This window comes from Eschrichtius robustus, chromosome 12 (genome assembly GCF_028021215.1).
Source record: "Eschrichtius robustus isolate mEscRob2 chromosome 12, mEscRob2.pri, whole genome shotgun sequence".
Taxonomy (NCBI): domain Eukaryota; kingdom Metazoa; phylum Chordata; class Mammalia; order Artiodactyla; family Eschrichtiidae; genus Eschrichtius; species Eschrichtius robustus.
This window is the reverse complement of record NC_090835.1, coordinates 81,944,522-81,972,148: the sequence shown is the minus strand read 5'-3', so window position 1 is coordinate 81,972,148 and position 27,627 is coordinate 81,944,522. Positions and strand designations below refer to the sequence as shown.

Here is a 27,627-nt window from a genome sequence, read left to right as displayed (position 1 = left end):
TCATTTCCTGTGTTTCTCCTCCTTGTCGCCAGTTTTACTACCTGGGCCTTCCCCAGACGTGTGCCTGTTAGTGGTGGTGTTGTTCAAGAACATCTTGTCCATGCCTTTGAGCGCCTCGGTGAGATAGTTCTGCAGGGCCGTGAGCGCGGCGCAAATGGCCGGGGCGCCGAAGCCGTGCGTGATGAGGCTGAAGTGCGTGAGGCAGCTCTGGATCCCCGGCTCCAGGATGGGGCTGGGCCGGCTGTTTCCGATCGGCGTCCGGTCCTGAGCCAACAGATCCGTAAATTCTTTACAAAGTTGCCTGCAAAGGGGCAGGAGAGGAACAACAACAATAAGAAAGCAAAACAACAACAACAAAAAACACCCTCAGTGTCGTTGTCATTGACATTCGAAAGGAGACGCTCACACGAGCCCAGAGGCGCCCGGTCACCGGAGAGCCGGAGAGCGAGGCTAATGTGGGCGATTCCGCTCTGTTTCCTTTCCCTGCGTTCCCCCTTCTAGAGCAGCTGGGACTGGAAGGAAAGCGGGGGTGGGGACTTTAGGCACCCCTTCCATCCCAAAGCCTGGCCTTTTTTTCCGCCCCCTGCCCGTCTTTACCCCTTCATTCCAGGACTGCATAATCCCCGCTTTGCGAAATGTGCTAGGCTTTAGCGTTTGATTTGCAATCTTCAGTAATTTTTAGCTCTTACCTGACAGTTCCTCTAAAAGCCCTTTCCCCCTCCTCTCCCCTGCCTCTCCAACCTCTTGGTGATCAGACTCAAAAAGCAGGGAAAGAGTTAGGGCCCTGGGCCACAAGCCTGTCCCTGGCACAGAAGCAGATTGCTGGAGCCTTGCATGGCCCAGGGCAAGCAACTGTTTATTCCAGGAGAGAATGCTGATTCCATTCAAAGCAAAAAGCTGTTTACCTGCAGTATTTGAGAAGGGAAGTATTCCCACCACCACCACCCCCCCCCTTTTTCCCTTTCTTTTAAAGTATAGGCTACCGAAGATCTTTGTACAACAATATTGTTGTCCATATAAAAGGATTCCCACATTGTTTAAATAAAACCTAAAGGTAGATGGTTAAGACTCCAGGGAGGGTAGATTTCTATTGTTGAAGGTTTTTATTTCAAGGCACTGACAATTTAGAGGAATCTCCCAGCCTTAGAAATCCTGCGTGCCTAACTATGGACTAAACTTATTTGAGAAATGTTTAATATAGGAGGTGGACAAAAGGATTTTAGCCCTGAAGGTCCAATGGCTTGGTTCACCTTGTGGTCAGCGGTATGGCATCCCAAAGGTCATAGCCTTTCACAGGCTGGCAGACTTCTCACCAGGGTGGTGAGAAAAGAAAAACTACAGAACGCCAATCACAGGCCTCCCTGGGATAGTCTGACACTTGGTGACACCTGGCCTGGCCAACAGGTGAATAGGGCAGATACCTGGAGGCCCATGTCAGTGACCCTGGGGCACCTTTTCCCAGGGGATTACTCCCAGGAGGAGAAATGGCCAAATTAGACGGAGAATACCTCCTCCCCAACCTGCAGCAGCCAGAAAAGGTGTTTGGTTTTAAGGCTGATGGGTAGAGGACACTACCAGGCATCCTCTCACTACTCGTTTCGCTGTTCGAAATGCATACGTACATCCTTCCAACCAGGAAGAAATGGGTGACAGTTCTGACCTAAATAGGGCAGTTCTTAAGTCAGAGATACCTCAGGATCATCTGTGGGGTTCAAATACACACATCCAGGCCTCCACCCTCACTGATTCCCACTCAGGGAGCCTGGGGCTAGGTCCACAAATAATTATCTTGAAAATGCTCCCAGCTGATTCTGATACTCCCCCCAGGTTAAGAAGTGCTGGCCTAAGAGAAGCCACAAGCACTCCTTAGGGAAACCACAGAGTTGTTTGTGGAATCCTGTCATCTAATTTATCCACTTTAGTTTTATTTTTTCCCCAAAGTACCTTTACTCTTTTATAAAGCACCAACAGTTCCCCTGCCACTAGCCACCAGGGCAAGGGGTAGGAGGGCAATTTACTGATAAAGATCTATTATATTGCTAGTTGGTACATCAGAGGAAAGCCTTCTAAAAAGACGGTGGGTGCCAGGTTTTGATCGTTGGAAGAGATGGTTAAAGGCTTTCCTGAAGTTTGTACTCATTACCAAAGTGCCAAAAAAGGAAATGCTGAACTGAGGAGAACAAATGCTTAGAGTCAAACATTTTAAATCTTCAAAGCCCAAACCAGGGTCTGTAAGCAATTAAAGTTCTGGGACATTAATATTTTTTGACCCTGCGGAAAGGGGCAATCAAATTCCAATCACGTCTCAAAAACATCTGGACAAATTTGAGCAAATGATTTTTCAGCCTTCCACATATTTCTTTAAATTACGCTGTCAACGGAACAAACCACGTCCTCCAGCACTAAATAAATGAGCGCCGCTGTTTGGGCCGCGCCTGCGAGAGAAACGTGCGGGCGCACGCAGCACCGCCCACTTCAGGCCTGAGCCGGCCATAAAACACCAGCAATATGACATCGAAGCCAAAGACAGGAGTAAATCAAATAAATAGAAAACCCACTGTAGAAGTTCAAATGAGCTCTAGACCTAAATTTAGCCAGAGATTTACTATTTTCCCCTCTGGAGTTGTAGTAAATTTTACGTCTGCGGAAGATGCCAAACAGCAACGTTGGAAAGAGAGTAATTAGAGCTGCGGGTAGAGATGGGTGCACGTGGGTGACATATAGACACCCTGAGCGAGCACGCGTGGCTGTGTGGATAGGACAGGGAGATGTGGACCCCACGGAGAAATATGCATCCAGGGATGCAGGAAAGAACTGGAACAGGGACCCAACCGGAAAAGGTCTGCCTGCCATCCCCAGGGTTGGGGATATGAATTGTAAAAAGCCTGGATTCGGATTAATAAAGCCATCCCTCTCAGAAACTAGGAAATAGAGAAAACACACAAATACGAAGCCCATAATCAACGCTGAGGGGTGGGGTGCGGAGGGGGGCGGAGCTGGGAGGGTTCCCTAGCCAGCGATCCACGGGCTTTCCACCACTGAGCTACTTCCCTGCCCCACGGAGGAAGTCTGCGCTGCCGCTCCCACCGCCTCCTCCCAAGCGAGGCGGCTCCGCAGGTTGGGAGTCTGGGATGAGGACCACGAGTCCAGGACACTCACTTGGTGGCCAGCAGCATATTCTTCCGGGAGTGCAGGTCACTGGGGTCCGTGTGCTGCCGGTTCAAATACTCAGAAACAGCTTTGGCGGGAAACTCCGTTTCGCAAATGTACCCAAAATCCCGAGCTAAGTGAACAGCCTCTCCTGAAAACACAACCGCAGAGGAAATAATCAGCACCCAGTCCCTGAGCATCCCAAGGGCAGGAGGCGTTCCCTGGTCAATTCTGTTATTATTTACAAAAGAGGCCAACTGTTAAGGGTTAATAGCAAAGATGAGACAGATGCCCAAACTAAACATGGTTCTCAGACCGTAATTAACGTTGATGGAACAAACTTTGTTCCTGCCGCTCTTTCCAGCCTCTCCCTGATCATCCTTCCAGCCAAGTCCTAGCTAGACATCCCCTGAGTAGCTTCAGGTCCCCCACACCCCATGCTTTGTCTTAAGGGAAAGGTGGGCAGACATTCAGGAGCTACCTTACAATTGCACCTAGATAGACAGTGAGCTGGATAGTCAAGCCAGATTCCCCCTTTCTTTTTTAAAGCATCTGTTACACCTGCTTTAAATAAAATTTAAAAGTCTTCCTATCTTTTGTATCTTCCTATAATAACTAATATATACAAATATAGATCCCTGTGTGTCTATGTCCACATATATTAAAGAATATGTAAATCGTATATGGATCCGTTTCTAACCAGCAATGAAATATTTATTCTCCTTGTCAGTTTCCTGCCAGTTAGGTTTCAGGTTTCTCCTCTTCAGTGGTTCCTGCCATCATTCTCTTACTTAAGGACTTTCTACTGCACAAAGGTGACACAGCAGCTATAGAAAACCCGGACAGCTGAAAGATTCCTTAACTTATGTGGAAGCCCCTTTCGAATCAAGCATGATTGCCCTTTAAAGCACAGCCTTCGGGGTTCAAGGGAAGATCCCGACATGAAAAAGAGATATGTTGAATTATCCCATAGCTACGTTATTTTTAAGGAGCATGACTTACTTTTAATCATCATTAGCATAGTAACCAAAGACTTCAGGTACAGTGCTTACAGCAACTCATAACGCTGAAAACTGCCAAATGAATATTGGCATTTCAGTGCGTTTTCCAGTTTCCTTCCTTTTCCACCTAAATCCCTGTCTTGGGCTGAAATTGCTTTGACTGCTTTTCCAAATGAAGATTGTGATATTAGCAATACCTTAAAGGGCAAAAAGTAAAACCCCCAGGCTAAGAGTCAACCACTAATAAGTGTGGTCTAGAAATTTAGTGACCGCTGTCCCTGGGGGTAAGTTTGGGCCAGGCAACTTTGCCTTAAAGATAGCAAAGTGCAATGCCTGTAAATGTGATGACTTTATGGTTGCTGCCTAAATATTCGAAGATCCCCTCCTCTAAAAACTAACTCCCCACAGGAGTGTCATAATATCACATTCATAGAAATAGAAGAAAAAACCAAGACCTACATGTTAGACTCTAGAGAAAATTCTACAACTTCCTCCATTAGGTCCATCTGGCTCTATTTCCTATCCCTTCCACATCCCACAGATTCAAATGCAGATCCTCTTGTTCTAGACTGTGGAGAAGATCCTGTTTATTACATACCATAAATATCATCCGCAATCCCAAAATGATGAGCAAATTAGAGTGTGCTTGTTATAAGTATGGGCCTTTAAATTCACAAGTGAAGATCATACACGACTCCCCTCCATGTTTCCTCACTCCCCACCCCATATTTTTCCTAGGTCACTGGCCTTATAAAGCTATATTTCAATAACAATAGTCCCAGGTAAGCAGCAGGAGATAGGGGCCCTGGGAGTGACACGAGTTTTACAATAACCATTAGAGGTCATGAATGCAACAATAGTTTCATAAATCGACAATGTGTTTTCTACTACTGATGATTCAGAGGTAAAATCTGGGAAGGAGAAGGGGTATAGAATGCATTGCTTCTTACAGAGTTACTCTTGCAGGAGTTCATACAGAGGGTGTTTCAGGCACCATGTTCTGCACCTGGCGGCAGAGACGACCCCTGCACTGGCTTGGAGACTAGACCTGAGCACTCTCAAGAGCTCAGGGACCCTTGCATTGTCCCTTGGCCTCTGGACAATTGCCGCTCCCTCTAAGTAAAAGGACCTTTGAACTTCTCTCAAGCAATCGCTTGACATCCAACTCAAAAGGGCACAACAATTGCAATGATTTCCAGTTAATCATAAAACATGTAAAATGTCAGCCTTCAGCCGACAGTTAAGCTCCACCACTTCGTGAAATGGCCAAACGTCTTGCTTACCTTCCACCAGGGAGGTGAGTAACGTGACATTTGCTGCCTTGCGCCTGCCCGCGGGTAAATTCAAACCGATTTTTTCTAGCCTTTCTCGCAAAGATCTCCCCCCATTTTTCGATTTGGCTCTGAAATTGCAAGAATTAACATTCTGATTAACCTCAGAGTGTTCCTGAAACAAAGTTTAGACTTAGCAAGCTAAAGCCCAGTGGAGCTTGAAGAGGTTTTAACTTGAGGTTAGCACATTTTTTTTTCTTCCTTTTGGTTATTTGCTGAGGTTTGCTTAATTTCTGCAATACAGAGCATTAAAAAAAAATTGAGTCGTTTACTTTTTTTATCTGGTGAGAAAAAAAAAAAAGATACCAGATGGGAATAATTAGGGTGTAGGTTGTGGGTCCAGAGAAGGTAGAAGTTGCACATTCACAAGCCCAGCTCTTTCCTTGTCATGGAGCCAGTGAGGTGAGCAGAAGCCGGGCAAGTACAACCTTGCCAAAAAAAGGGAAAGAACTGTGTGGTTCAGAAAGGAGAAGGCTTGGTCTGAAACAGATGGGCTTCGAGAGGAAGAGGTCAAGAGTTGCTATAAAATGGAATTGGGTTAAAAGGGGAAGGAAGACTGAAACATGAAACTAATGACGATGGTAATCATAATAACACTAAAGCTAGCATTAGAGGGAGTTTAGTTATGTGATAAGCACTTCATATTGATTATCTCACTTAATCTCATAGTAAGTTTCACACACCCACCATCAATGCCCAGGGGTGACTGAAAGCAACTTCCACGTTGTGGGGCTCAAAGGACTCAGTTGAAAACTGAACTACAAAGTAGACCAGAGCAAAAGGACTCAAAGTGAGAAAAGTCTGTGGGTCACACCCTTAGGGCTTCCCAACGATCCTCCTTTTATGTGCTAAGGTCTGAGCAAAACTACAAGAAAAAAAACAGTTACTCTGACCTCTCTTGCTGTACTGTTCACCCAGCCACTTTTAGGAAAGAAAGGGACTTTCAACCCCCAAGATAGGCTAACTTGAAAAATTCATCTCATGCAATGTCACCTTCATATCAGGGACACTAACCAAAGGGTTCAGGCGTTAGCAGGGACTTTTGGGGAGGTTTTGAATCTTAAGATAAAAGCCACCTCCTTCCCCAGTTTCCACAAGGAGTCTATAAGATTGTCTTTCTCCAATATCGGGGAGCATATGAATGGTCCCAAGGAATAACTGTCAGTATTTCTAAAGTGGTGTCATTGTTATTACTGGTGGTGGTACTGAAGAAAGGAAGCCACACAAGTCTAGAACAAAGCTTTTCAAACTGCGGGGCACAATGCAATAGTGGGACAGGACCAACTTAGTCGGCCGCCAAGTGCACTTTCAAACAAAGTAGAGATTAGAGTACATTGCAGGTACGAAAGGGGTTGCTCCATGAAACTCCTGTTTTAGGTAAGTTTAGGTCGTGGGTCCCATTCAAGGTAGAGAATGCCCCCGAAGGGTCCTGGGGATGGGGAGAGGGGCGCCAGGTGCCGGGCAGTGAAAGTGGAAGGTTCCCAGGCCCGCAAGGTGAGCGGAAGGACGAGGCGGCGCGTGCGGGGTCGCGCGGAGCACTTAGCGGCCGCTGCACGCACTTAGGGATCCGGTTGCTAGGCAACCGCGCAGTATAAAAAGTGGTTGATACGGGGGGTTACCTTCTGAGGACGCCGCCGAGGAGAGACGCATTGAGGCATTCGGGGGGCGACAGCCGTCTCTGAACTTCCCCCACAGTTACTTTGTATTTTGAAGTTGAACTGAGCAGAGACAAACGGCCGGGGACCGAGCAAAACACCTCACCGGTGTTGACAGACATGCCTCCCAGGAAGCCATCCTTATTCATCATCAGAGAAGTCACAGATTTGGGAGGAACCGGAACTAGAGAGGGAGAAAAAAAAAATATGCCATAAAGGTGACCGGGTTTCGATCCTGGTGACCGGCCGATAGAATGTGTCGCTGCGTGCGCAGGGGCGAGGCCACAGGGCAGGCGCCAAGCGGAAAGCTGCAGGAGGAAGTGTTTGTTCCCGTGGTTCTGCGGTGCGTTCAGAGCACTGTGTACAAACAAATGCAAAAGCCATCACTCCTCTGGAAACTTACCCCATGCGTGTGGACATGTGAGAGTCGCTTGCCGCTGTCCCGCTCACTACACAAATCAAGAAAAACAAGCAACCCAGGAGTTCGGATTGTGCTGTGAAACCTGGCAAATTCGATTCCATCACGTGCTGGCTGTGTGACCTTAAACATCTCACTAAACATCTCTGAATCTTAGTGTCCTCATCTGTCTCCTGATAATCACATTTGGTGCTGAAGCCTGAAGGTGATCATCCCTATCAATGATATAAAATAGTAATACCAATGGTCTTTATGGGAACCCTTCCCTCCTCTCCTATTGGACACAAATCTATGGTCATCACTGGCGAGGATCAGGAGGGTGGGCACCATCTGTCACCCTGCCCAAGAACAGCCAAGTAATAATACCATTAAACGGGGGAGTTGGGCCCAAAAGAGCTGCTCATTTCTCTACAGTGGACCCCATTCTTTCCAACATCCTAACAACAGATTCATTTAGAAAGGAACCCAAATGCTCCTCTCCAGTGAAAGCAATTCTGCGGTGACATGAATTTTGTTTACAAATTAATGTAAAGCACCGGCTGGTGATTGTTTGGAGCAGTTATGATTTACAACAGGTGCCCTGATCAATCAACCAATCACTCTAATTCATGTGAGCAGCGGTCTTGCCTTGCCCCAGTTGTTTCATTTCGGCAAGTAATTGATAACAAACCGCACTCAAGGTATGTTTTATGCGGAAGTTAATAAGAGCTGACAGCTGGTTGCCACTGCTACCCAGGCGCATTCAGTCTCTTCAGCCTGTATTTCTGTTTAATTGTGTTTCAGTGTCATCTGCACCTCAGGAAGAGGCGGCGCTTGATAGAACCAGAGGCTGGGAATGAGCTGGGAATGAGTAACAGTGAAAGGTCAGCCTCCCAGTTCCCTGGCAGTCTCGCTCCCTTGGACTTCTACACTGCTGATGCCCATTTTTCTTCTGCAGGCTCTAGAAGCCACTGGCCAGGCAACGTCCCCTCCTGGTTTGCCCTACACCTTAGCTACTTCCATTGGGATCTGAAGCCCCTCAAGCACTATTTGGTGATCACCAGTCCAGGGGATTTATGCAGTGTTTCTGGCATGAAAAAGGATGCTACCATTCCCCCTCTTTAATAAAGACTCTGTCTCATTCTATAATTCTAGTAAGAGAAAGATATGCTCTTTCTACCATCTGGAACCTAGAACCCCACACACAAAATAAGTTATATAACCTCCCTTGTCTAGAACAGACTAACCGCCCTGAGGGTTCTTGAAACAGCTTACTCTCTCTACCACAGATCCTAGCACTCAGACCTCCATGATTATTTAGAGACTCCTAAAATCCAGGTAGGTCCCAGATCTTTTATTTACTATGAATTGCATTTGGCCCTTTTCAAACACCTGTAGAAAGGGCTTTCTGAGGAAAGTGGATGGGAAGACTGAAGCATTCCCTTTTTCTACTTCTTAGTAGACATTTTGGGATTTCTGGATCTGTCTACAGAGTCTGTCTCAGGGCAGATGAATGATGTTAGGTAACAGAGTGAATCTTCTGCCCTGTCACGGCGGTGGTGGGGAGTTACAGAGGGGGCTTTCTTCCTTCTGATTCTCCTCATCATAGTCTCATCAGCGAAGTGCTTCTCATTTGAGAGTGAACCAATGCAAATTTGAAGTGTATTAATTAAATTTGAGTAAAATATGGATTTAAGTGACTTACTTAAAAAAACAGTGATTGGGGTGGGAACACCCTGTCATTTAATTATCTTGCACAATATCCACATCTATTTTAATATGTCTTTTTTTTCACTGCAGTCCTGATTTCTATATTTAAGATTCATAGTCAAGCACTATAAGCAAATAATATATAATCATGGTAACCCTGGAAAAACTTTTCCCCAAAATATAGATGGCCCTTTGTAGTTTTAACATGGTATGAACTACAGAAATAAAATATATAAAAATTCTCATCTTTGCTATTCAGCAACATTTTAAAATTTAAATACTATTTAGAAAGAATATTTTAACGGCTTGCCCTACACCTTAGCACTAAGCTGAAAATAGTAAGTTCAGTTCCTGTTTCCCAGACTATCCACTGAGTATCTCCTGAGAACTGGAATTTTACCCGCTTTTCACAGTCCCAGGCGCCAAATCTCTTGAAAAGCTAGGTCTATAGAGACATTTTATAACCTGCCCTCTCATTTCACTATTGTTAATTGCCTGATTTACCAGACAAGAGCAATTTCCTTTGGGGAATGTATATCGCTCCCTCCCAAGGGCTGTACCTTTTTGCATATACATTATCACCTAAATATCACCCACCCAGTCAGCTCCCCTCAGCACTCTGCTGTCTAGGGGGAGGGGGAAGAGGAGGGTGGCCTCGTTTTTTCCCCTCAAAGACCAAGACTATTTGAGCAGAGGTGCTTCAGGTTATATTTCTATTTTCTAATTTAAGTATCAATCTTGTTTGCACCCTCTACTCTCCCATCCTCAGGTTCTAAACCTCTCTCCCACCCGGGCCTTCCTTTTGGTCCCCTAGACTAGACTCTACATATTTCTTGTCCCTACGCTTTTCTAAGTCCGTCCTACTGTTAGCATCTACCTTCCCCACCACTCTCACACATGCCTTCCTCAGCTGATTAACCCCATATTTTATTCTCTTTGTCCTTTCCCTTCTGCTTTCCTCCAGCTTATCAATAAACCCAGGGAGCAACAGGGCCCGGTTGATTTGTTAGTAATTATGAGTGCACTCCTCCTGCCCACACGGAACCCAGAGATGACTAAGATAGGTTTAAAGCGACAGCAGGAAATGGTAAGGAAATGGAGCATAGCAAAACTCAGCGTGAAGCTTTCAGTTCTTTACATGTTTACAATTTTCTGTGCATACATTAAAACTGGGAGGTTTTTTTTTTCCCCCCCTCTTCAGTTCTAAGTTGGATAGCATGGTCAACTTCTGGACGTAACACCTCCCAAATTTGCTCCCCTCTCTTTAAACTTGCATTATATGGGAGGAGAAGAAAAAAAAGGTTTAAAACCCGATCAATATTTCATTACAAGGACTGGAGTTTTATTTAAGAGAGACGAAGGAAAACTGGAGAAAATCTTATTCATTAGTGGACTCTATAGAGCCAAAGGGTTAATAAGTTAGCTCTTCATCTTTACTCTTTAAACTTAAGTATGAAATCACAGCTTTGAGATCTTTGTGTTTGACTGGAGGCAGGTCCTCTGTGGGTCTGACCTGCTGGGGGGAGAGAAGGAAGAAATGAACCCATCTAATAGATGGAAGCATAAGTCCCTCTGTAATGTACCTGGACTTAAATATGGAAACTACACCAGGAAGCCACAAGAGGTAGAGCATTGCTTAAAGTAATTACTTCTCACCAGCAGATCACCGCTTTCCTCATACTTGCATTGTTTCTCATCTACCTGCAGGCTAAATGTTATTCCACATGTATATAAAAGCATGTGTATAAATGTGAGCACCGAAATCCTGGAAAGAAAAATAAAAGGATTCCCACAAAGAAAGCTGGAACATAAAAAAAATTACAAATGTCCAGTGTTGGCATCCTTTAGGGGCAAAGCCTAAGAGGCTGGAAACTGAGTTAGGTCCCATCACTTACTCCATGTGTGGGACCTTGAGAAAATCATTTGTCTTCTCTCTGTCTCAGTTTCCACACCGGGGGATGGGGATGGGAGTTGGAGAAGAATGTCTAACCTTTCCAGCTTTGAAATTCTATGAACTCTGATTACTCCCTGGGTGGCTGGAAACATAGCTGAGGGTCTCTAGTTGAATAAATACCAATTGGGATCCAAGTCAGCTCTGGAAATGTGAACCTCTCCATTTGAGAGGAAACTCATACCCTTCTCAAAGGCTCCGACAGATTCTGGGTGCTTTTACCTCCTAGGTCAGAAGGAGGAATCCCAACAGAACCCCTTGTAATTGAAATTGGCAATTTCCGTATCTCCCCCCACCCAGAGAAAATCCACACCAATCAAAGTGTTTATGTGGGGAAGGGGCCAGAACTAACGGGCAAAAAGTGGGAGAGAACCGGAGGTTGAACTGAAACTAACCAAACAGGATATCCCTAAGACCAAGGAAAATGCCCCACAGTCACAACATTTGGACCTTGGACTCCAGCCACTCTGGCCTTTCCAAGAAATCCCGGCATCTTTTCTGCTATCTAAGGTGTCAAGCCGATTGCATGTTGGCCTCTAATTGCACCAAAAACTTTTTCTGAAAGCCTAGGTGAGCCTTCTTTAGGTTAGGCTGTAGGATGGTGGCAGTGATCATTTACGTGAGCTGGGCACCACCCTGCCCCCTCCCAGCCCAGATTCCTAATCTTAATGGAACTGAGAGTTAAGAATGATTTTTTAATGTCTCGTTGGATTTTTAGACTGTTAATGTACCGAATCCTTCTCATTATTACTTTATTGATTGCTCATTGACCAGCCCCCTTCAAATCGTATTAACCACCCTCTGCCGGTTTAGATTAGGAGAGTTTAAAAAGCACCTTTCATTACTCCCCCCACTCCTGCCGTGGAGTTGAGACTCGCTGGCTTAATGGGAGCTCTAATGGGGCAGCTAAGAGGAGAGGGGCCCCCGTCCCTGCCGATTGCATTAATAGCTCAAAGGGGGCCAATACAGAAAATTAGCCGTAAACGAGCTCTGGAGATCTTCAAATGAAAGAGCCATTTATCACGCTGGCTACCTTCACTCCACTCGTTTGCTCTCTCTACTGGGAACAACTCATTTCCTCTTAACTAAATTACTTCAGAAATGTCAGCTAAGCCCAGATAGCAAACATAACAAGACAGCTCACCTACAATCTATGGGGTGATATCAACACGGGTGAAAATTGGACTGGTTAAATTTTAGGAGGGAGACCTTCCATAATTAGAGAGACACACACACACACAGAGACATATATCCTTTATGTCTAAGTCTGCCGCCTTCAATACATCACACAGAAGCAGAGACACGTAAACCTGGGCCAGTTGCTGCCTTTTTTATTAATAAGGTAGAATTTTTTAAATCTCTCTAAAAGCCCATTAGAAAACAAATAAAGCAAGGTAGTCCCTTGCCAGTTGTTGAAATTTAGAATATTTAGTTCAGGAAACGTTCTCACCTCCTCTTTTATGAAATTAATCTCTGGGAGTCATCCCTCATAAAGGTGGTGGAGGGGCAAAGACGGGAGACCAGAGGGCAGGGAAGGAGCTAATGAACCCATAACCTTATTTTAAGTGGTTCACAGTGATCTAGAAAAGTAAATCAACCACTTATTCCTCTTTTGCCCATGGCTCTCTAAAGATAAAAATATATTAGGATATTTTCATCATGTAATAAAGCAAATACCCGAAATAGTAAATAATGGAATTGACCTCACACTTTATATTCATACCACACTCCCTAAATCAATAAAATGACTGGGGTGCCACTTAGATGCTTTAAGCTGCACATTTTTAAAAAAGATTCTGGGGGGCCATAAAAAGTACTCTGCGTTTCCAGAACAGAACCAGTGACATTAGTCAACATTCTCCTCTTCTTATTCCTGGAGATACCCATATACATACATATTCACATTTCACTGACAAACATATACAAGCCCTGAAACCAAAGCATCCCACATGTAAGAATATTTTCAGCTCCATTTTGTTCCACGTATTTTTATTGGCCTGGCTATTAAGAACATTTCTGATTGGTCATCAGTTGGGCATGCCCTACAGCCAGCCCCAACGCTGTTTCCAGGATACAGAACCCTGAGCTAAGGGGTTCTAGCTTTCCATGAAAAGGGACGGAAACTAAAACAGAAAAGAAACCACGAGAGCCAATGAAGTAGCGCCTCTCCTCCTCCCCATACCCACCTCCCATCAACCAGCAATTAACCAGAAGAGAAGACCCAGGAGGAAATGGTGAAAGTGAGCTGTCAGCGCAGTTGCAAGTCAAAGCACGAGCCTGAGTGTCCCAGCAAACCCAAACCCTGGCATTAAAAACCGAAACGATACTATCTAAAGAAGAGCAGGAGAGATGTTTGGAGCAACACTTAAAATAGTTTTGCCCCAAACCCTACTAGTCTTCTTGGGGATATTACGTTCCAAAGCCAAATGGCATCATTTCAGGTACAGCTTCTGCCTCCCACCTCCCACCTCTCAAAGCGACTTTTTCTGCTTTTGTGAGAGAAGAAAATTGAAAACTCCTCACCCTGTTTGGAATCCTTCCTTCACAACCCTCCTATTCTACCGGCTTGACTCTGCATTACTTTCTGAAGCATCTTTTTCTCTTTTAATTGTTTTTGTGAATGTCATCTGGCTCAAATGAATCAGAAGTGACTGCAGCTAGGGATTGTTGACACCAAACAGAAGGACAGGCCTTCTCCAGCATCGATAAGAAAAGGTTGCAGTAGTTAAAATTGTAGCTCCAAATACCAGTTCTTGTGATAATTAAAGATTGCACTGTTTACACATTCAAACTCCTAAATTTGTGGCATGTGAATGACATTCGGGCCTTTCAGCAGCCATCCTAATCGCCAGGCATTCTCTCAGTGACTGTCAGAGAAGAGGGGGGAAAAATTAAGCAGCTGCAATACGCCCGAAATGAGTTATTGTAATTACATTTAATTAGTTTAATTAGTTAATTATTTTGCTTACAGCTGTACAAGAGACTGCAAACATTTGTTAATATCACATGCCCTTTAACAGTATGGGGTGATTCCACAGTCACACTAAATCATGAATGCATATGTAGGAAGACTGAGAAATGTGCAGAGCCCGGCTCAGCTTCTCAGGAAGAGCATATTTAGCAACACATTTAGCACAATTTAAAAAAATCAGAAGAAACAACTCATAAAACACAGAGAACTGGGAACAAAATTACCACCCCAAAAATCAAATACAAAGGCCAAAAGAGAAGGAGCTACCCCAATGGCATAGGGTCTAGCTCAACAAACTCCAATTATCAATGAAATAATTATAGCATATTTTTGAAAGCAGTGTTTCCCAGCCAGTTCCATACGTGATGGTAGTTCAATTATTTACAATGTATCTAGAATTGCTAGCGAAGGTACCATGAGAAAAATGGCAATAGTTTCTGTTCCTCTGTCTCTCTCATCCGGGTTTCTCCCTGCGGTCCCCCACCCCCATTCCTTCTTCCCAACAGGCATTTTCATCCAGATAGCCGCTGTCCTATGATTGTGAACAAACATTTGTGTCTTATAAAATAATGAAATCCTTCAAAGTGAAAACTCATCATAAAGACATGAACGCAGAGGAAACTTTGCTTACTTTGCGGGGGGAAGAATCCATACCTTTTTTTATGACAGACTGGTCCAATAGATTCATGCCGCTGTTATTGGCATCTTCAACTGACTGTGAATATAAAAACATCACTATTCAAATCGACTGGATATTAAAGAATCACACTCATAAATCATGTCATTCCAAACTGGAGTTGCTGTTATTTCCATTTATATTAATTCACAAAGGGAGGTTTTATTATTATCATTATTACCTCCAAATGGACACAGAAATGAAATTCACCCAAATTATAAATTCTTCCAATGGAAGAAGAGGAAAAAGGAAACTGTGAGAGACATCTGGGATGCAGGATTGGTTTAGTTATTACATTAAACATAGATATTACATAGACACAAACTTTTATATTATTTGCTCTTATGAGTTGTGAAAATCTGGCAGCACTGAAAGATTTTCACCAATATTAGTCAGAGCAATTTCTGTTTTCTATGCTATCCCAGTGCATCTTAACCCCAGAGTCATTTTACAAATACATAATAGTTTACATTATAGGATTTTAATTAAAGTCTGAGCAATTTGGAATGGAATGCGAACAGCAACACATAGGAACACGTCTGCAGGCTGTCAGGACCGCACACCCACTGCAGCTCACACACATCCCTGTGCTGGGTGAGCTTTCTGCTGCAGGACAATCGCTTGGGGGGACCTGCACAATTTGCTCCCCCTCCCAACCCTGCCACCTCTGCTACCCAGCAAGAAGCATACCTGTTAGGAAGGCAGTAACTACAGATGCACCAACACACACACACACACACACAGAGGATCTCCCAGTCAGCACCTGGGTAATGGCAAAGAACATTCACCTTCCTTGCCATTTTCATCCCAGAGAAGGAAAGTTTCGACCCTAGATGTTGGCTGCATTTCAGAGGGGAAATAGCTGTTAGAATGATATTCTTACTGTCAGGATGCACCAGAACAGGGTTCTAGCCGTGCATCCCAGGGCATCCAAAGGCAGGGGATTCCCTCCCCCCTACTCCCCAGAGAAAATCAATGCTAGGCCTTTCTGCCATGTACAGCTGCTTTCCTTGATCCTTAGACACCTACGTTTGGACTAATCTGTCACCCGCTCTACAGAGGAGTAAAAAGCAAAGGGCTTGTAAGGGGGGTTGTGTTTAGATAGCACCTCCCACCCACTCAAGCTGCATCCCCAGACAGGGCGTGTGTTCATCACAAGGAAGAGACTGTCTACCCCAAACAAGCAGCACATTAGAAACGAGATGATCTAATCATGGAGAGGTCATGTTCATTTGTTTCTTTTCGTTTTTCATAGCCACTCTTCTGTTCTCAGAAAGATGGGGAAAATTATTCTCCGTAAGGACCATTTTCCATGTCGCAACATGCCATCTCCAACTTAAGAAATAGTACAAAGCTTAAAGAAAAAAGAAAAATGCTTCATGTAACTTGTTCGGAGCTCCCAGGAGACCCCACCATGCACACGGGCGCGCACACACAAGATTCACGCCTTTTGTGCTCACGTGTCTACAGTGGCGACGTGTCCACGCAGAACAGAAATATTCGCCTGTGTCTGTGGGCGGGCAGACCCGCGATCTCACAGGCCCCGGACCGTGAGCGCCCACACCTCACCCTCACGTCGGTACGTAAATATGTATATACGCCTCATCACCGACCTGGGGTAGTTGTGGTAGTTAATGAGAAGGCTCTTGTCTGATTTTCTATCTAATTACGGACGCCTGCTGGGTTTTTGTACAGGATATTCACGCAGCATGCTGGCGCTTAATCGTCACAGGGAGGGTCGTAAAGATTTAATTAGGACTGCATGCAGAAGCTCAGAAAAACGACTCAGACTCGTAATTACTAGACTTCTTTAGTTAAAAGTGATACCAGGGGTTGCTTTAAGACACTAGGGTGTGTTTGAGAGTGTGTGTGTGTGTGTGTGTGTGTGTTTGTAGGGGCTTTGACTTAACATCCTTATATGTTTACACTCTTAGGTGGTAAAGGTTACAGAGCAAAGATCGGAAGAAGGAAAGAGGTGTTCACAGCAACTAAACAAGCTACAAAATACTAGGTGTCACCTCACGCTCTCTTTCTTTCTGATGCTGTTTTTCTGAGTTTTAAACACTGCCCCCCCTCCCCGCGTGCGCGCTCACACACACACACACACACACACACACACACAATGGGTAGAATGTAGCATACCCAGAACCCAAACAGCGATTTGCTGGTTTAATAGCCCCTGTGAGTAAATTGAAATAGAAATTGACAGGGTTTTATAGTTTCATTTAAAAAATTATTAGAAGCATTTGGTTAATTAGTTCTCCTCATTTGCTTCTCTCACGGTCGGGGCGGTGGCCCCGCGTGTGTGTCTGGGTCACACAACATCTCCCCCCAGCCCTAGGCCAGGTGAGGACCGCTGGGTGTGAGGGCCCCCGGCCTGGCAGCGCCCTGGGATCTGCCTGATCCGCGGCTGGATTGCGTAGGGGGATCCGGCACACACACCAGGCCCTTGAGATGGAACGAGTGACTGGGGTCCAGGCTGAGGCACCCCTGGTCCCTTTTACAGACAGGTGGGGCGCAGCCCACCCATCCCGTAGCTGCAGGAAACGCGAAACGCTGAAACCGCCGTCAGCTCCTGCAACTTTAGCCGCCGTCCCCCACCGAGTTCCAGATCCCTAAGACAGAAGTGGATCCTCCGGGACTGGACGGAGGAGGCAGAGCCTCTGGATTCTAGGGTCTGGTCCTAGGTCCATCTCTTGCCCTGTCTTTCTTTGTCACCTGCCCCGTGTCACGTCAACCACACCCCGGCCTCAAGACGCCTGTCATCTCGGCGGAGACAGAGATCGCCCCAGCCCCTGTCGTTCCCCTCCTGGGACAGGCGTGGAGTGTATCCCCCGCGACCCCTTGCAGTGAGGGTCGACCCGAGAAAGTCCCGTGGGCCCCCCCACCTCGCCAGGCGACATGCTGGGACGCATCCGGGGAGGAACGGGGAGAGGTGGGGTGGGCGGGGAGCAGCGAGGGCCCTGGGCCTGCGCCGTCTCGGCTCTGGACTCTGTCCACCTCCCGGGTCTGAGCTCCGGCCACAACTCGGACAAGGGTGCTCTCCCAAATGCACACCGACCTGGCCCTGTTTTTCTCTGGCCCCTTGCATTTGACCAAACACTCCAAACCTCTCACGATTCCCTCTTTCAAAAAACAAAAAACTAAAAACTAAAACCAAAGAAATCTGTTCCCTCTTTGGGCGCAATCCCTGGGTTCGGTCGCCTAAACCACTAGGCCTGCCGAGCGTGGTGACACAGCCAGTGCAGCGTCGCCAACAGCAACGCTGATGAGTTGATCCACTTTCATCATCTAGCACTTTGAACCGTACCCAGAAAGGTTAATTTAAAAACTTTCCCCCCCCAGACACATATTACCCCAACGCATTAAAAAAAAAAAAGATTAAATATTTCCTTTCTCATATGATATTCTGCAATGAGCATTATCTTCAGACAGGGACAGTTAAGGTCAGCTAAATCAACAAAACTACCATTCTTATGACTATGGGTAAATCCAGCCACAACTCAGGTGATTCTGTCATTTTTGGAAAAATTAAATAACTGAATTTCCTTTAAAGCAGTAAACCATCATAGACTACACACAGACAGCATTTAATTCTGTCCCCACATTTTAACTGTTCAAAATACATTTTCTTCAGCAAGGTAAAGAGGAAGGACTCATGCACCCTTTCCCTTTCCCATATTGTTTTCCTTTTCTTCAGAGGTATGTCCATAATGATGCATGATATATACAACCATGCCAATGAGACCGAAGGATCCATTGAATACATTTCAACCATATTTATCTTTTCTGGAGACTATGTAAATTAGGGAGGAAAAGGAGACCTGCTCAGAATCACCCAGAGAGTTTTTATAAACCATTTCTTTGATGTTTCTTTGTTTAGTTTAACCATGTATTCTCCACCAAATCAGGCTCCATTGTGTAGGTTGCAGATGGGATAGTGAGTGGGTGGGGGAGTGTTTGGAGCCTTTTAAGAAACAAACATATGATGCCTCTTCAGCTGGGGTGGTGACACTGGGGAGAGGGTATTAGTGGAAAGGAGGACTGGAGAGGGATGTGGAGAACATTGCTCCACAGTTGTTTAATGGTCCAAAGGGGGAAAAGAATCTCCAAAATCATATGTGTCCTCATGAATTCCCAAACAGAATTATGACTTTCTGGGTCTCTCCCCACAAATCTTCCATTTCTCATATGATGACCCTGGAACTCAATTATCTTGGAAAAGGGTTCAACAGCTTATGGGACATTCAAAGTAAGACCTGGCTTGGACAAAATAGCACATGTTTTTCTTCCAATGTGCGTTGTCATGCTTAACAAAGTCTTTGTAAATCCAGCAAGAACCACTATAGAGGTCCCTGCACCTCCATGCTGTAGCTTCGGGCAGTCAGGACTCCACCTGCCATGTCAGGGGGCCCAGGCCCACTACTGGGCATGCAGAGCGGGGGGGTTGGGGAGGGCACCCAGCTTGCTCGCACGAAGCGCAAGAGAACAGGAAGGAGTCGCATAGCTAAGGCAAGACAAACACATCTAGCCTTGATTCTGATGATCCTAAACTAGCAAAACACATATATTTTTCTCCTTCATTCTTTCATTTCTAGTGCTTCTAGCTTTCATCATCGGACCTCCAGAAGTCGCCACTAGAGAGCCATACACGTATACACACAGTTACGTACGTGTGGTGTACGTCCCCCAAAGGAGACACAGCTGTCCATCCCCGCCTTTCCTCCTTCCCGGGGGCCATTTGTTATTCGTTTACTGTTTGTTTGTGTGCCATTACCTGGACGTCTTCCATCCCGGGGTGGCCGAGACCGTGCAGCGAGAGGCTGTCACCCATGCCCGCGTCCAGGCCGTGGTGCGCTGAGTGCAGGAGCACGTCCGGCCGGCGGACCGAGTGGTAGTCCCTCCGGGGGTCGAGGCCCGAGAGCTGGGGCAGGGCGGCCCGAGGCTGGGGCAGGAGAGAGCCGGCTTCTGAACCCACTTCTTGCCGCTGTCGTTGCCCCCAGGGGTGCTGCTGGGGCTGGTGCAGGGGGTTCAGGGAGTAGGGGTCGTTGACGTGGGAGTAGGGGTCCTGGCTCTGGTGGTAGGGGAGCGGCTGGTAGGGGGGCGGGAAGTAGGGCGGCTGGAAATCTGACGACGGCGTGTGGGACAGCGGCGGGGCGCTGGAGTAAGGTCCTTGGGACACCGAGCCCAGCTGGGAGAGCCGTGAGCTGTGACTCGGGACGCCATCGTGCCGGTCCTGGGAGCGGAGAGGAGAAAGAGAGAGAGAGAGAAGGGGAGGAAAAAATACAAGCGACAAATGGAGAAGCCCGCCTTCGGCATCTTCTTCTTCCCAGGATAGGGGACGCAAGAGTCTGAAACTTAGACTCCCAAGCTGACTCAGAGGGTACATGATTTCAGCAATTCCAAATGAGAGGCTTTGGGGGGGAAAAGGGGGAGAATCACCCACTTAACCAACATCTAAGCCTTCTGTTGGGGTGCAAAGCCGGCAAAAGGGGTGAGGGTAAAGTAACTGTGTATGGGGGGGGGAGATTCTCAATTCCCTAATGAAAAATACAGGATTCTGACATGGGGTATTTGCTCTTCTGGGTGTTTTACACTATTTTTTCCTAACTCTTCCAGAGGTCCAAAGCATGACAAATAAAACTTCATACTATTGGTTGTGCTGCTCCTCCTGCTAACCCAGCCGGCTGACCAGGAGCTCCCCACACGACTTGGTCATTCCAGGAGACCCAGCAATCTGCCTGATCTGAGTTTCCAGTCCCCCCTCCCTCCCCAAGAGGAATTAAATAATTTATGTAGTGTTTGATTGAAATGGATCTCATTCGAAATCATATCCTGAGTCCCTGTTAAAGTTGAACTGTGGTTCGCAGGAGTTTTTCTAAGGCTGCTTTTCTAAATATATCTATTGCTGTCCTACTCCAGGGAGTGAAGATGAAGGACCTGGGGTTGGGAGGGGGAAAAAAAAAAAAAAACGAACAAAAAAAGGCCCAGACAACTTAGCACTGGTCCTAAGTGGAGTGCTAAACTCAGTGAAAGGGGAGGGGGGAGGTGTGTGTGTGTGTGCGCGCGCGCGCGCGCGTGTGTGTGTGTGTGTGTGTGTGTGTGAGTTTCTCCCTCTCCTCTGTGGAAATGCCATGGTAAAGTCCCCATGGTTCTTTTTGGAGAAATAGTCACCTAAATTTCAAAACTGCAATGGCAAATAAAAAGTTTTCCTGTTCGGCCTCCCCCCCCCTCCCCAGTTGACTCATGGAGCTCAGACGAACACACAATGCAGAGAAGCAGCTGCAGCCTCGTCCAATTATGGTGCTAAATTACCAAGCCAAAGGCGCTCGAAGGAAGACAGACGAGAGAGTGAGACGCACACACAAGAGACAGAGACAGAGAGACAGTGAGAGGAGGAAGCATGCAATTCTGGTACAACGTGAATCCAAACTCACCATGGATGAATAGGTGTGGACTAACATCTGGAAAAAAAAGCCTGGTTACTGCTCAAAATCAAACAATGATTAAAAAAAAAAAATCAAGGAGTCCAGCAGAGAAACGAGCTGGACACAGGAGCCGAGCTTGAGGTGTTTCCAGGACAAGCCATCAAAAAAAAAAAAAAATTTTTACCCCCCCCCCCAAACGAGATTGGCGTCGCCTGTCACACACACGCAGAGCTGTTCATCGGTCTCTTGCTGTTTTTTTTGGCTTTTTTTCTTCTGCGGTTCTTCGGGGCTCCAGAAGCAGTCCTCTTCCGCCCGAAGCTGGGCTCAGACTGCTCGGGCGCCCCTTCCTCCCGCCGCTTGCCTACACCGCCTCATAATAATTGATATTCATGACTATTAATATTACACGAGTACTTTAAAGGGAGAATGGAGGACAAATGGAGCGTGAAGCAGCAGCGGGCGCAGAGCTCCCTACTATTGTAAATGACGTTCATTCAGTGGAGAATTACTAGATGTAATCAGACGAGGGGGCTGGCGAAGGCAGACCGGGGAAAAAGTTTAGCAGGAAAGAGGCAGAACTTCAATTAACTGAGCCGGGGACGCGCGTAAAGCAGCCCCTGCTCCCTTGGACCAGGCGGTGAGGGAGAGAGCATCGCTGGGGACTTGTGCAGAACGTAGGTGTTCTGGTTCCTGGAGAGGGACTTTCCTAATGGGAAGAATGGATCGCCCTAGGTGCTTCGTGTGCAGATTAAAAAACAAAATAAAAAGGCGTTGCCTCCTCCTTTGGAGGGGAGAGCAAAGCAAACCGGTGGGCCCGGTTGTTTACAGTGACGTTTGCAGACTTTCACGCATACTGGAGATTATGCTTATTTATTAAAGGATAGAGGCGAGATGGGGGCTTTCCATCCCTCGTGCAGCCTTTCCCTCTTCAGTGCTCCTGCAGTCTGTGATTTTTTTTTACTTCAATTTAAAAAATATGCAATCAATCTTCAAGTACACTAAACTTATCCTTTCCAGGCAAAGCCAGGGGCAACAGAAAACCTTTTTGGATGTTTCAGGAACCCGTTCAACTGGCCTAACTGCCATTTCTGTTAAAGTTCAACCTTTCTCCCGACTTAAATAGGCTCCTTCCACCGCGCTGCGGGTTCTCCTATATTTTTTGAGCAGAAAAATTAGGCAGATAGGAATACCTGCAGTATTCTCTCTCTCTCTCTCTGTCTCTCTGTCTCTCTCTCTCTCTCTCTCTCTCTCTCTCTCTCTCTCTCGGTCTCTTCTCTCTCCCTCCCCCTTTATTCTCCCCTCTTTCCCTCTTCCACTCCACCCCTCCCTCTTCCTCCCTCCCTCCCTCCCTCCCTGCTTTCTTCTCTCCCTCCCTCCTTTCCCATTTAGCCAGTCTACCTTCCAGACTCTTAGAACGAGTTTTATCCTGCTTACTTTTCGGAACCCAGTGAAGTCCCTCTCTGTATACCCTGAGCTACTTACACCGTGGCCCCTTCCCCGCCCGTACCAAGCCCACTTCGGGCGCTCACATTCTTTAGGACAGTTCTAGCTCCTTCGACTAGACCATTATCCCGCCTGTTAAAGAAGGAAGAGGAGGCCGAACAGAAACAAACCCCACCAGGCGGAGGCGCGGCTCTTCGTTACAGTCAATACACAACCACAAAGAGGAAAGGAAAGCCCCAATCATCATTCCGCAGAAAGACGAATCTCCTCTCTCCCTCTCACCTCTCTCTCTCTCACACACACACACTCACACACACACGCACACGCACCCCAAAATCAGGATTCGGGGCTGGGCAGAGCTGGGAGGCTTCTGGCGCGGGCGCCGGGCGCTGCTTGCGAAACTCAACCGGGCAGCGGCGGGGCGCGCGCGGGCTCCTCGGAGCCGCAGCCTGGGTCGCGGGGCTGGGCCGGCGGCGTCGGGAGGGGCCCATTCTTAGCGTCCGCAAGGCGGCTCCCCGCCCGGCTTTCAGGAGTCGTCCCGGAGCCGGCGGGATGGCGTGTCCCCCGCGGGGTGGGGATCCTCTTTGCGTCCCATCGCGACCGCTTCGTCCGACCGAGCGCTTCCCGCGCCGATCGCCCGAGACTTGGCTTCTCGTCCTCCCTCCCCTCCGACTTCCCCTCCTTCCGACCTCCAGCCACTGCCCGCTCGCCAGCTTCTACCTTCCCGGTCCCTTACTCCTCTGCCCCTTTCTCTTCGCCTTCCGCCAAGTTTTTCTTTCCCGCTTCCCTCCCTCGACGTCTCCTCGGGGTCTTCGCTTCCCCGCTTCCCCTCACGCCTAATTCGGGGACTCCCAGGCTGGTGAGCTCGGAGCGAAGTTCCGCGGTCCTGGGCCGCCGTCCCCTCTCCGCCCGGCAGCCCGGCCCACGCGCAGCCCCGCCGCCCCGCCGCCCCGCCGCCCCGCCGCCCCGCCGCTCCGTCGGCGCCCGAGACCCGAGTGCACGGCCGGCGCGCCCCGCCCGCGGGGAGGCAGGCTCCCGCCTGGCTGCGGGCTGCATCTCCACCCGAGTCTCCCTGGCCTCAGCGGTAAAGAACGGTGCGCACTCAACCCGGGCAGAAATTTTCGTTAAAAATGCCCAGACATGGGGTGGTTTGAACGCCCCGACTCTCAAAGAAGCAAAACACGAGAAAAAAAAGAAAATTAAAAAATTGTCTGCTATGGCTCCTTGGCTTGTGCTCTCTCTACATCCATCTATCCATCTGTCCGTCTATCCATCGACCTCCCTCCTTCTATATTTTCGTCCTCTACTGGGATCCGTTGGTTATCGATTTCAAAAATGTTATTGAAAATAAAAATTAAAAGCTCGAATCTGTTACGAAATAGGCTTGAAAACCTAATTCTCTCCCACACTCAAAACGAGGAGAGTCTCTGCCTTTATCAGTCTCTATTTTCTCTGCCCACATTCACTAGCACCACTGTTCCCCATCAGATCCTAAAGGGGGGGGGCGACGAAGAGAGAAAGAAATAAAATAACAACAAAAAAGAGAAATCTCCTAAGTTAAAGTAGTCAGATTTCCACCTTAAAGTCCTTTTTCAGAATAGCGAAGTTTCCCCAAGCCAGCTTTTCCAAAAGTTGGAGAAAGCTGAGAAAACCGACGGGAAATCTACGAGCAAATAGCTTAAAAATATAGATGAGTTGGGGGGTGTCAAGAAGCTCAAATTCTCTATCTGCAAAGCTCTAAGATGCAACCGGGGGTGTAGGCTCACCTCATAGATATCTTCGTACTTGACATTCTCCACGAGCTTCCAGAGCATGATGGCAGCCTTGTCTCTAGGAGGTGAGTGCATTCATGTGAGGAGCAGATGTCTGGCTTCTCAGGACTCCGCTGTCTGTAATGATCCATCTATAATTGGAAATGGGGGATACACACCAAATCCGACGCTCCTCTCCCATCGCAACTTATATCTGTTGTCTCAAACAATAGGCTGGAGAAGTAAGCCTCAGCTGAGAGAAAAACATTATTACACACACAGGAGTTAGATGCAACCCACAGACATATATATTATAAAAATCATAAACACGTATTTATACCCAGACACCCACATTTAGTTATATAAGCACCCCTGGGTCACACAGAGCCTACAGACTCTAAACGTGCATTTAAAGGAGAGAGAGTCGGTCAGTGTGATTAATATAAATATAGACATTTAAAAACCTCTATATTGAAAATGATGAATCATTGTAGCCACTGACTAAAGTCTTTACAGTTCATAAGGAGAAACCAGGGTGCCAACAGTCCCCCATTTTCTATGTAGATTTTTAAAGGGGGACCACTACTGAGATTTTTAAACACAAAAGCTCCTCTTCTTGTTTGTTCAGCAGGAGGGTTTTGAAAGCTGGATTTGGGGATTTTAAGGGTGATCTCTCTGTGTTGATGGCTACACAACTTTTTTTTTTTTTTTCCACCGTACCTTAGTCACTGTAGAACAAAAAAGCTGGCTCACCACAGTGACCATTTCTCATATTTTCCGGTCATTCTGCCCAACAAATTTGAAACCTTAAATACTATATGAACCACCTCAGTCTGTACTGCCTATCGTTTAAGGGTTGTTTGTCTGTATTTTCAATGGATTCCATGTGCCGTTCTTTTCTTGGCTGAAGTCTCCATTTTATGAAGGTTTTTTTCTTTTCTTTCTTTTTTCAGATGTAGGGAGCAACATACATGCACAATCACACAATGTTAATTTCAAGCCTTCTTTGCAGAGGTGTGGGACATTTTATACCTGCATCTGCTCTCCATAACTTTTAAGTGGTTTTAATCATGGAGAGTCAAGAAATGGTCACCTGAACCTCTGGAAGGTTTAAGCAGAATGTTTTTCAAGGAGGTATTGAAAAATACTTTAGGGTGTGGGGATTTTGTTTGTTTTGAATGTATTTTTTCTTGGTAAGGTGATTTGTATAGCTTTTTTTCCCCCCCAAGAAAAGGAAAACATAAACATCAACAAGAACAAAGTTAACCTAACTTCGAAAATGGGCACCCTTTAAGGCACAGGGTTCCCGAATTTCATCACAAAGTGAATACTCACCTCACTGGCCCCTTTTCCCACCCCCACCCCTTTTATTCTACTTCCTTCCAGGGTGCGGAAGGATTCCCACAGCCAGAAGGGAAGTCCAGTGAAGGCTCTCTGCCCCTGGGGCAGAAAATAAATGACAGGAGGGAATGAGGAGGGACCAGGGCAATTTGGGGTGGAAGTTATTAAACCTGATAAGAGTGAATCTGCAAAGGGCGATTGTCTGTAAATCTCAGGACTGCTGAGCGGTGCTGTGCGCTCCGAAGAGAGGGCTCCGGCCAACCACGGTGGATATCGATTCGATAAAAACCAGGGAGATGCTTCATATCGTGCAGAATGAAAAATTCTGCAGATTTTTAATTTAATTTTTTCAAAGATAAGTCAAATGAAAGGAACTCGAAGAAGGTGCTTCAGAGGGAACTTCAGAAATAAACCCTTTCTTCATTTCCTGTTTAATTTTTATGTTTTGCCTTTCCCTCCCTCCCTCCCCCTCCTTCCTTTTTCCTCCATCCTGTTTTCCTTCCTCCCTCCCTGACTCCCTCCCTTCCTTCCTTTTTCCTTCCTTTCTCCTTTCCTCTACGTTAAACATTAACAGCTTAAAGTACACAAAATCTGTACAGATTTTCCACTAGGAGCTTGAGCGAAGATTTCCTTCTTTGCCCCCAGAGCTAGTCTGGACATGGGGAGGCATTCTTCCTAATTTTGTTGTGTGGTGGGATTTGAAACGGCTTTTACCCTCCCTTTCCTGAACTAAAATCAGTCCCAGATCAATATTTTGCAAGATAAATATTATAGACTTGCAAATTCAGATTCTCTAGACAGAAATTTATTAATGGGAATAACTGTCTTTTCCTTTTCAAACCAATAACTCCTTTATCTTTTTTACCTAAAGATCATTCCAACCCAAATAAAAAGCACTTGGAAAAAAATCTTAATTTTTTTTCTCTGAATGCTTTTAACACCTTTTTGATCTCTTTTTGGTATATCATTTCTTAATCTATAATAAATAAACTCTAAAACTTGAAACTAAAAAAAAGTCTCAGAGGGATACTTTTATATTAAAAAACTACTTAAAAATATATATGTTTTTAGTGTAACTATTTATATAGCCATATATACATATATATAATTTCAAATTTTGCATATGTAATTTTATTTTATGGTAAAATAGATATTTTTAAAATTAGAAACGTCTGGAAATATTTGGTTAACATTTATGTAAACTCTTCAGAAAAACTGAAATCTGGTTTATTAAGAATGAAGCATAAATTTAAAAATATACACACATATAAAGAGATACCCAAAGAAATACATAAATACAATTAAAGGCTGAGTCAATTTTTCAACGTGGGCCTTATTCAAAAAATCCTAGAAATTGCAAGGGAAATTTTTCTTAGGGAACCTTCCGTAAGTCATTGAACGGGCAACAGCGCCCTCTGTCGGGATTTTGTGTAAGCAAATCCTGCACGGCCGCTCGATTTTTTTTTTTTTTTCTCCAGCGATTTCTTCCGGTTCTTGAAAACCTTTTATTGCTTAAGAGCATTTTAAAAGCTCAATTTTTTATCATATCTACTAATTTTAGAAATGATTGTTTGAGCATCTATAAAGTTCAAATGCCTCAAAAAATGTACAAATAAAATCTCATTCTCTACTAAGAAAAATTTCCTAACTTGAACCAGCTTCTCTCGCTCTTAACTTTCTGTTGCATTTCGCTTTAACCTTCCAATCAATGTGAGGTAAGGAAAGATTTCCGCAAGGACTCAATAAATACAAAACAAAATAAAGGCAAAGGCAAAAAACCCTCTGGTTTTGAAGGGAAGATAAACGAGCAAAATATGTATTT

The 27,627-nt window shown here is 45.9% G+C and overlaps 1 protein-coding gene across 2 annotated transcripts; it reads right to left on the bottom strand.

Annotated features, from left to right (window-relative positions):
- TFAP2B (transcription factor AP-2 beta) lies at positions 1-24,560 on the bottom strand. Of its 2 annotated transcripts, none has more exons than XM_068557705.1 (7): positions 24,480-24,560; positions 19,620-20,078; positions 14,821-14,881; positions 7,102-7,321; positions 5,435-5,553; positions 3,160-3,301; positions 1-301 (listed from the first exon to the last, which is right to left on the bottom strand). In XM_068557705.1, the coding sequence occupies exons 1-7, from the start codon at positions 24,558-24,560 to the stop codon at positions 1-3; spliced, it is 1,383 nt and encodes a 460-aa protein (XP_068413806.1). The 2 variants fall into 2 exon arrangements, with proteins under 2 accessions (XP_068413806.1, XP_068413807.1); XM_068557706.1 differs by lacking the exon at positions 24,480-24,560 and adding an exon at positions 21,280-21,306.
- Positions 24,561-27,627: the final 3,067 nt, after the last annotated feature.